The 11,117-nt window shown below is 41.8% G+C and overlaps 1 protein-coding gene across 1 annotated transcript in view; it reads left to right on the top strand.

Moving 5' to 3' along the window:
* The first annotated feature begins 569 nt into the window (after positions 1-569).
* SYNE3 (spectrin repeat containing nuclear envelope family member 3) overlaps positions 570-11,117 on the top strand; it is a 173,929-nt gene continuing 163,381 nt past the window's right edge. The window contains exons 1-2 of the mRNA XM_086937736.1: positions 570-725; positions 10,386-10,558. Of these exons, the coding sequence (XP_086793862.1) occupies positions 579-725; positions 10,386-10,558 (320 nt within the window). The 5' untranslated portion in view covers positions 570-578. The remainder of the gene's footprint in view (positions 726-10,385; positions 10,559-11,117) is intronic.

Here is an 11,117-nt window from a genome sequence, read left to right as displayed (position 1 = left end):
GCATTTGTTTACAGGAAAAAATAAGAAATTGTCCCTTTTGATCCGAGTGAATGCACTTTGGAGTTAGAGAGAGCTGTCACTTTTTTATTTCAGTGAAAGGAGTGAAGCACAGTTTTTTTTTTTTATAGAGGGCCATGGATGTATTTCCTTGTCTTCTGATCTTTGGCCTTTAACCCAAGAAGGTGTGTGAAGATGCAGGAGGACTATTGCAGGATGTTTGGTTGCTGGTGAGGTACATGATGTGGCATTGAAATGTAGAGTTGTTTGTTAGTCACTGTAGGTTGACTAGAGCTGGTTGGCGCTGCGGCTCGCGAAACCCAAGATCGTTAAGGTCGTTGCCACTAGTCCTAACATTCAAATAAGCCATTTTAGAAGCTGGCATGGAAATTATGACTCAGATCATAGAAAATAATCTGACAAAGTGGAGATGGCAGCTACAAGAATGTCATGGCTGTAGAAAACGTTTGATTGCATACTAAATATACAGAACTATATCTGCATACATATTTATACCATGTCGCCATAAGTCAGCATTTGTTTTCATTGTCCATTTTGTCCTTCCAGTTTCTTCCAATGAGATGACTCACCAGCAGCCGCAGGATGAGTTTGAGAGCAGTTTGGAGGGTGCCGAAGCCTGGATGAAGGCCATCCAGGATAGACTGCGGCTAAATGACAACACCCAGGGGCCCAGGTCGGCGCTGGAAGCCAGACTGAGGGAGACTGAGGTAAGGAATGTGGAATGCAGCCTGTTTGAAAGCGACTACTCTGAAATCCTCACATCTCTTGTTATGTTATGTTGATTTGTATAGCACACTAGTAACCTGAGAGGGTATCCTGATACTGGGGCAATGTGTAGGTTTGTGGTCCCCAAGGTGCTTATACAAAGAGCCAGGGCATCCGCTTCTTGCAGAACTCTAGAAGATAGCAGGAGGCTCTGATGTGTTGAGGGAGGCCGTTCCATGTGTCTTCCCACACGATTCTTACTTCTCCATTTCCCTACTCTGTTCTCAGCCTCTTTCTTCCATTTCCTAATAACTGTTAAATTGAAACCCAGCCATCTTCATCATCACTGACCTTTAACACAGAAGGTGAGCTATCACACAGCACATGGGCACATAGCTGTCCCGTTCTTTTTCTTTTTCTTTTCTTTTCTTTACCTTGTCTCTTTTTATAGCAGCTCCACTGGATTTAAAAGGACACTTGTAATGAGAGCCTTCGGCTGCTACATTATTAAGACTGCAATTACCCTGCTGCCCTGGTTTTATCGGTTTTGAAAACATCTGCTTTTTCTGTAGGTTCTGAATTATGAATTTGTAGAGTCAATGGCAGCAACAAGATTCTAGTAGAGTACAGGTGTGAAAACTAAGCTTATGAAAGCGCACAAGTTGTTCACTATGAAACCAGCAGACCACTGATTTAATCCCATCTTCTCCACTGGCCAAATTAACTTAGGCCCAATTTCTAAGAAGTGGTGCAATCTAAGCATCATAGACGTGTGCCTTCATCTTGAGTGGATTTATACTTTTAGATGATTCCCTAAAATGTCCGAAAATGCTCCTGGACACCTATGAAAATTCCAGGCATCCAACTCGTTGTCCCAAGCCTCTGCCTAGGAACTGTTCACAGGGTGACAATTTGTAGGTTTAGCTAGAGGGAAAATCAGATTTTCCCCGGTTTTTTTCCACATAGAAAACAATTTGGCATGTGGAGAAATAGTTTTCCATACTTCCTTACGAAATTGAGACACTTTCCTACAACAGCTTTTTTTGGAGTGACTCTTGTGCTGCAATTCAATTGCCAGACGTACAAGTGCAGAAAATCTGCCCCCTTGGTGAATGTTCCACATTTATAAGGCCTATCCGTACCTATAGGTGTCCACAGACCCTGATCTTCAAACCTTTAAAGTTTTTGCGCATTAGCAGATGGCAATTTTTTTAGCTAAAGCATAGGTTTGCAAGATGCTTCGTGACATGGTCCCCTTAAACGTTCTGTGACTCTTCTCCCTCATCTGAAAACATTGAGAGTAGTTTCAAGTAGGATAATTTGGTGGTGTTTATACAGATCTGGACATATTTTAATTATCTGACTCTTCTGATGCGATTGAGAAGATGGCATTACAATCTTTACCCTGGAGGGGTGCTCTAATGGTTAAACTAATCTCATTAGACAATGTCTAAATCCAATAATTCTAAAGTTAAAGATTGATCATATTCAACTTAGTCTCTCACAATTCCCAGGCAGGTAATACGGGAAGTGACTCAATGTGAGCTTTGCCTTTTTTATTAAATGTGTTTGCTAAGTGGGTCTGCCAAATGTCCTTCCTTGGGAATGGTCTCACACCCATCGCCACATAATACACACGCATTGGCAATGACATAAGCTTAGTTGTTGGCCACTGGCCTTTTGGCTTTGTCAGTATTTGTTTTCTGTGTCATGGTTTCTGAAAAACGCTGTTGGTGGGAAAGCTACAGGACTCTCTTGAATCCAAAAATAAAATGGGTTGAGCAAAATGTTTTTAGCCCTAAAAAGCGCACATTGCTGTAGAATTCCTGGCACATAAAGAAGCTTTGTTGAGCATTTGTGTGTGTGCTCCATGTGAAAGAGAAGAATTCTGTCACTCGCAGCGTAGTTTGTCAACTGTCCCATGCTGTATGCTGTGGTGGGTAGAATATAAAAGTGAATGACAACAACAGGCCAATGGATTAAGAGGGAAGATTACGAGTAGAGATGGGTCCAGATGCACTTGCTCCTCCTGGTCTCCTTGTTCGTAGGTCTGACATGACCATGCAGCGGTCTACAGGGCGTATTCATACCAGTTCTTTATAATATACATAGAATGGTCTCTGACACCACTCAGAGGAGCGTTGCTATCTCACCACATGCTATGTACTTGTTTGCACATCCTCTTCATTAACTCCTGCCAGGAAGCCTGTTACCTGACGCCACTGTTTGCCTGCCAGTGATGGGGGAGCGGAGCCAGGACTCCAAGCCCCAGGCTCCCTTGTGGCCTCCTGATGCCACCACCAACACCCGCATTCCGAGCCAGGAGGCACGTTAAATACATATGCGGGCTCCCGCAGCGCGGGAAGCCCGTTACATGATGCCACTGTTTGCCTGCCAGTGAGGGGGAGTGGAGCCAGGACTTCAAGCACCAGGCTCCCATATGGCCACCTGACGCCACCACCAATGCCCGCATTCGTGCCAGGAGACGCATCAGCGGCCTCCTGCAGTACGGGACACGAGCGGGCGTGCCTAGGCCGCGCCCGGGCCAACAGCGGGCCCATCTGCGCCCATCAGCGACGGGAGTAGGCAGGGCTGGGCCCCTCCTCTTTGCTGTGTGTGTTTGGTAGTGATCCAAAAACCTGCCCGCTCTTCAGGTATGTGAGTACGTCTCTGCAAAGGTACTGTAATTTGTGACTGTCCTCTTTTTTGCCATTGTCTTCATCATCCAGTGCCTAGTAGAGTTTCTATACAGTTTCTATACAGTGGTACTTTTTACCTTATACTTGCCATGGGGAAAAGGAAACTACCAAGTTTTGCTCTAGCGAACCCACCCCCTAAATCAGGTCAATTCATCATGAATTTTATAACTGGGGCAATGGGAGCCATTGAGCAACAAATTCTAAGTGTGGAGGAAACATTGACTACTTGCACTGTGAGTGGGTGTGAGCCTTTAAATAAAAGTATCTCATCCCCCTTGGACTTGGCCCTAACCCCTGAAATACAGTCTATCTGCCAAGACGCTGTGAATAAAAATGAGTTAGTTCAAACTGTTGCCCCCGTAGTGCTGGACATCTCAAGCTCTATTCCTCCATCTAAATGCTCTAAAACCACCAAACCCATCTCTGCTAAAACCAATACAACTTTGGCCAATGGAAAAACGAAGGCAGGCAACAAAGAAGGTATCTATCTTAAAAGCGGGCCAAGGGCCAAAAACCCTGAGGGACTCAAGTAAGGGACCGCCCTCTGCAGCATTTGACTCCTTGGTCTGTTCACCATTAGAGGCATGTGTACAGTAATTGAGGGATCTTATTAAAACTTCTGTATACAGTCTTACTGGCCTCTTAAAAGCTGTTGAGTGTGCCGTGCTATCATGTGCAGATAAATGGGGTTCAATGAATGTGACTAATGGGACTAGGAAGAAAGAACCAAGTGTTTATGGTGTTACTACTGGTGCACCTCGCACATGCTCAGCACAGCAATCTGTTGGGGGACCGTGCGAGATTCTCCAGCACTTACCTCGACCCCACTATGGAGAGTCAATAACACCTGGCTCAGATACATTCTGCTCCAGCTATGGATGCGACAGGGTCTCATAATAAGGCAACAACACCAACTCTCAACCCTAATACTCGTCTGGGGGGTTCAACCCTTAAACACCCTTAGTCTGTCAGGGACATACTAGGTCTACCGCCTGAGGTTACACCTTACGTGGTCATTCTGGCAAATGCCCCACCCACTGAGTCTCTGCAACATGAAACATGGGATTCATTGAGAAACAAATCTCTCAACTGGTTAAATTCTAAAGTGGGATTGGGGAGAACACTCTTTACTGATTTCAAAATGGCCAGATGGGTTGGGTAGGTCGGTAAAGATGCTAAAATGTTTAAGGGAGATTGTGTAGTCCTCTCCTTCAAATCACCAGGACTGGTTTATGATATTATGGGTAGGGCTAAATGTTTAAGTTCAAATGAGAAGCAAATCATGGGCCTTCCACTTGGTTTCTTTTATAAGCCCCCATGGCAAGTTTGAGCCGCTCAAATGCCCCCATACAACTCCATCCTCCAACACAAGGTATATTACAACAACCATTTTTAAGTACTAATTATGAAATTACCCCTTTATATTCCATTCCTACCTCAAATAGATTTGACGCTTTTTCCAATCTTGGTGGGGTAGATTGACTAAAGGATAAATCACTGGAGGTTACTACAACGCAAAATATTAGCTTTAATACTTTGTCCCCTGTTAATAACACACAGTTAGATGCGAGTTTTGAAGATCAAATGAGCCCAGTACTCTGCTTGACAGGCAAAGAATTAACGACCCCGACTAAGAGTACCATAGTTGTATCATGGAATATAGTGGGCTGCAGAGCAAGCTCAGTTCTACAGAATGGCTACATTTTATAGCAAATTTTAACATTGTCTGTCTGCAAGAAACCTGGGTGATTGAACCCTGTCATCTCATTGGCTTTAAAACGTATAATTTGTCGGCTATTCCATTTAGCCATGGTAGAAACAGAGGTGTTCTACGCATCTACGTATTAGTTAAACAACCTTTCTCTTCTGTAAATTTTAGGATTACTAGTATCTACTATCAGATTGTCAGCATTGACCTCTCTGTATCTCTTAAACTGATTATAGTCAACTTTTATAACAATGCATGCTGGTCGGAGATACTGGCCATACTGACCTCTCTTGACATCTGGATACTATTCTTTTGAAGGGGTCCGGGGACAAAATTATACTTTGGGTGGGGTACTTCAATATCCAACTATGCAAAATGCTCTCTAAAACTATTTGTGGTATGATTTCTTCAATGAACAAGGACTTAGCCCATTTTTTACATTCAGATTATGGCAGGAAACTCAACAAGCTTATTTTTAAATATGACTTAGGCTTTAGCAATGAGTTTGGGAATAGTCCCATTGATGTATCCTGCATATTTGATGGTATAATGGGTAAAAGTGCTGTTGATTTTTTACTTTTTACAAATCGTTACTCAACTTATGTTACTAAGTTTACAATACACGATGGTGCACTGAGCGACCATTACCCCAGAGAATAATGATACATTTTGAGTCAGTAAAAGATCGAACTGAACTTGGCCACACTCGAGTCGTGGAGAAAATAGGGCTTTCTTGAACTAATGGGTATACACTACACTGGTCTATGGTTAATCCAACTGACTTTCCAGTGAAATTAATCCAGCAGCAAAAGAGATCCTTCAATGTTTGCTTGGGCTCATCAAAGGAGGCCCCTGCTATTGTGGAATCTTTTGGAGAAATAACTAGTGCTATCAAAATGAGGCTACTAGCCAGGCAGAAGGCAGAAACAGGAAAGAGGAAGGGTTGGTTTGACTGTGTATGCAGCAAGACACATCAAAAACGTATAGGAGCTCTGAAAAATAACCCCAGAAATATTGAGGAGGTTCAGCACTGAAGGGGGAATACAGGCTTGCATTAAAAAATCGTAAAAACATAATAAAAGAGGAGACCTGCTAGAAATTGTATGAGGCGAGTAGAAGCAACAATACTACTGCATTTTGGCATGTGGTTAATTCCCCTTTCCTTAATGAAGCCGATAAACCAAAAATGTAGGTGGCGTTGACTGAAGAGGAATGGGTAACACATTTCTCCACCTTGTATTCATCTACAGTAAACAAGGTTACTCAGCACTCAGTTTTAACCCCTGGGGCAGTTCCACAAATGTTTACTTCTGCACCTTACTGGTCTGCCTTAAATTTTACTCTGGAAAAAGTTTCTCTTGCTATTAGTTCAAGCAAGGGTAACAAAGCACCTGGGCCAGATGGGGTTCCCATTGACTTATTCAAAGCAAATATTAAGCTCTGGGGTCCTCTTCCTACCCACGTTTTTTGATCCTACCAGAGCACTGGGTTCCCCCTGACCTGGGGAGAATCATAGATTCTACCTATATTTAAAAAAGGATATCAAAACTGTCTATCGCACTCCAGACCAATTTCTCTACTTGATTCTTTCGTCATGGTGGTAGGATGTATTCTTTTAGCCTGATTACAAAACTGGGCAGATAGCAATAGCAAGATCTCAGATCTAAATACGGATTCCACCAGGGAATTGGTACAACGGAGCAAGTCAGTAATATGAATCTGCTATTGGGCATGCACACATTAAACATGGCAATCTATATGCAGTATTTGTTGACTTATCGTCAGCTTTCAAATGTGAAAGTAATGAGAAACTGTGGGCTGAGATGACTTCATGGGGTATTGATAGTACTATCATTCATTTTTTAAGAAACCTGTACTCCAACAGCTATGCAAGAGTACTCGCCCTTTTAGAATAGAAAAAGGGGTTCGCGAGGGGTGCACACTTTCCCCTTTTCGATTTAATCTATATATTAATAACTTGGACAATACGCTGGTTAGTTCTTTGATCTGCCACAAGCAAAGAATCGGTCGATCCCAGTTCTTCTCTACGCGGACGATGCGCTTCTTATGCCATGCACATCTCTGGCCCTGCAACGCCTCCTTGATAGTTTTACCCTATTTATGGAGAATCTGGGGCTACAAATTAACATAAGTAAGACCTTCGTTATGAAAGTGGGCCGTAGTGTAGCCAAGTGCCGCAACATTTATATAGGAAAAGAGATTCTACCTCAAACCCGGACCTTTTCTTATTTGGGTATTTTATTTGATTGCGAAGGGACCTGGAAATGTGCTATTATTTCAAGAAGATTGCAGTTTGTAAGATCTAACATGGCCGTTCGCAATTTTGCCAGGAAAGTGGGGAACATCCAACCAAAAGAAATGCCTACCATATATTATTCAAAATGCAGAACTATAGCAATGTATGGTTCCAATATTTGGGGATACTTGAATGCTGATTCTCTACAGGCTGTGGAAAATGCCTTTTTTTAAAGTCTTGTAGCACTTCCCTCCAGTTGCTCAAATCATGCATGTCACTCAGAACTGTGGCCAATTATCTAATAGATCTGATCAGAATTCAACCAGTTCTGCTTTGGCACAAAATATGGACTTGGGTATACACAGACTTGATTTGTACCATAGCAAAGGACTGTTGTGATTCACGATTGGCCTTAAAGGTCACTTGGCTAAAGTTTATTAAGAACGTTATGTTAGATATTGGCCGTCTGGAGTTTTATGAATGACCGGAATCTCTGTCAACCATCTCAATGACCGCACTAAAAACAGAGTGAGTAAATCAACTGGGGACCTGAGATTATGTGTGGAACAGGCCAAACCATCTGTGAAACAACCAAATGGTTATGACCACTTTTTCAATGCAACTATATCTTATGAATGTTCTTAATGCTCAACATAGATTTGTTTTAACATGTTTTAGATTAAACATATTCCACCGCCTGATAAGTTTCCCAACTCTTAATAACTGGTCTAATGAATTACAGCGTTGCCCCTGTGACAATGTATCTAAGCTATCTACTATGCAGATTGCGAAACCAGATGTACATTCATCAAGCATAAAGAAACGTTTAAAACCAAAGCCCTGTCATTAGAAGCTGCTGCCGTAAAACTATCAAAACAGCTACTTGGCCCGAGCCTAACTCCCATGCTGAAAGTGATGAAGGCTAAGGTAATTAATTCTTTCACGTATGGGCACAAGATCACTAAGGGCACAACCAGTACATTAATAAACAAACTAACAACTAAAATCTTTAAACAAGCTTTCTGGTCGTCAAGAACTGCCTCGCCAGCCCAAGTTAGACTCAAACTGGGACTACAAGATCACCATGGAGTTGAGGCAGGCGCATTCATAAAACTGTGGCATAGACTGTGCCCTGCTCAGGAGGGTTCCCTGGAGGCCCGACTATGGGAGGAAATACAGAAAAATCAGACCAGCCAAATGCATCGGCAACTCCTGGATTGCAGTTTACAGATATTAGGAGTAAAATACCTCTGGGAAACAAATCCCACCCACCCAGTGTTAAAGTTTGCCATTAAAAAGACTGTTAAACTGTTGTCCTTTCACTCTGACAGGGCAATACAGTCAAAAAAGAAAACACGCTGGGCTGTAATTTCCAATTTTAAACTGGGTGTTCAGCTGCCCTACCTATCAGGCACATATTTACTTTATTGGAAACAAAAGTTTTTAGCCCTGAGGATGGGTGACTGGCCCTTTATGAAAACCTTCCCGAATGGCGCCGTCTAGGTAGCTGTATTGAATGCAGGTTGTGTGGCTACCACTCTGAAGCAATGGAACACATCGTTTGTGTATGCCCTGCATTACTCATGGCCAGACGGTCATTATTGCTGGATCAATGGATCAGGTTGGGAGTTCGATCTTGCCACCAAGCAATAATGGCTGCTCTAAACCCTGACAACGCTAAGTTGAACATTGGGCTTACGAAATTTGTCCACAAAGCGTTAAAACTACTGGAAGCCACAACTGCAACCAAACCCCCTCATCTTAGCATGGCGGCTGAGTTAAAAGGCTCAACAATCAAATTAAAGACTATAATATCAGAAAACCAGAGTGAGGCCTTTCAGCAGAACATTATTAGCTCATAATGAGCTCCCTAACCTTTAGTAATTTAAAATCCACGTTTTTAATACTTATCATTGTCATTTTTATTGTATGAATTAGTCATGTTTTGAATTGTAATTTTTTTTTAATGACTCAATAAAGTGTGTGTATCACTGCATATCTTATGCTCTTAATGCTCAACATAGATTTGCTTTAACACGTTTTAGGCTAAACATATTCCACCGCCTGATAAGTTTCGCAACCCTCAATAACTGGTCTAATGAATTACAGCGTTGCTCCTGTGAAAATGTATCTAAGCTATTAACTATGCACATTGTACTTTTTTGTCAATTTTATACGGATCTGAGAATATCTTTTAGTGTACCCTTATTGAAATCACTAAAGTTTAAACAATGTAGGCCAGTATTTTTATATTTACAACTTTTACCAAATCTGTACACATGCGTGATACTTACAAGGTTTCTTAAGGCGAATCAAGCAAGGAGAAATCTTTTCTAGCAGTGGGTTATTAAATGAATTGTTTGTTAAAATATGATCTGTACTCTAGCACTTCCAATGTTATCTTAATTGTCTGTATTTTTTAATACAAATTTTATTCTTCTTGTATTCTTTTATGATACACCTTGTGTGAATCAAATAAAGATAAATTGAAACTCCTGCATGTGTTCTTCACAGAAAACATTCATTTTTGCTACTTCATTCCCAGCATTGTCAAAGACATCAGGGCACGCTTTATTGCGATAAACAGCATTTCTGCGTGTAATACATGCTAACAGCAGTTATCAAAGCTAGTGCTCACATACGTTGGAATGTTAAAGCCAGTCCTAAAAGCCAGACCTAGGGCCTTTTCAAGTGGTTCTCTTTTAAAGTGTTGTGGCACACTTTTTAATCCCGACACACTGAAACCTATGAGATCCAACAAAGTTTCCAAAAGAGCCCATTGCACTAAACAAGTATGACTTTGTCATCCCATATTAAGTAACTAATAAGACATGAACCTTCCCTTTGCAATGTACATGCAAAACCACACCCCAATCCTAACCAGTGTGCACGTCCCTCATGAGAGTTCTACTAGTCTTGAATAATTAGAGATTGCATTTAAGGTAACTAATTGTAGTGAACATTTTCATGTGCCTCTTTCATCTTGTTTATGCCACAGAGAATTTGTGAAATGGAGCCTGAAGGCCGGTTTAAGATGGATTTGGTGCTAATGAAAGCCGAGGCTCTTCTTCAGGACAGCAGTGAGGACGAGAAGCATGAGATACAGACCAAGCTGAAAGACATCAAGTCCATGTTCGAAGACACCACAACATACATGACGCACTGCCATAGGTAAGTACCATCTAAGTTATGGAAGCCCTCAAATTGATAAAGTTAGTGAAAGACTGGGCTAGTAATTTTTTTTAACTATTTACAAATAGTCTGGAGGGATGTATGACGTTATAATGCATGCTTTTACCACGCATGCTGTTTAAAAAGCAGGTTTTACCACGCATACCATTACAACGCATTACGCTTGGGGGTGCTGGATAGTGAATAGTTTCATTTACTATTCCAACTCCAGTCCCCGTGGACACTAGGGAAGGTGTTGGATAGTAAATTAAACTTATTCCTTATCCTAGAGCGCCCCCCAGTGTAATGCGTTATAATGGTTTTCGTTGTAAAACCTGCGTTGTAACAGCACTGCGTGGTAAAAGTTGCGTTGTAAAGGATGTTCCCCAGTCTGGAGAACGCGGGTGCGCTCTTCTAGAGTCCGCTAGAGCAAACACAGAAACTGCAAAAGCCTTTCAGCGAGACTGGAAAGTAAAAGGTCTCAGTAAACCAGTAACTGAAATGTTTCCCTCTCTGAAATAGACATATGATTACATGAATCTTGATGAAACCCCATGTT

The sequence above is a fragment of the Lissotriton vulgaris genome, chromosome 9 (assembly GCF_964263255.1).
Source record: "Lissotriton vulgaris chromosome 9, aLisVul1.2, whole genome shotgun sequence".
NCBI classification, from domain to species: Eukaryota; Metazoa; Chordata; class Amphibia; order Caudata; family Salamandridae; genus Lissotriton; species Lissotriton vulgaris.
The sequence above is the reverse complement of the archived record's forward strand: the minus strand, read 5'-3'. Positions and strand labels throughout refer to the sequence as shown.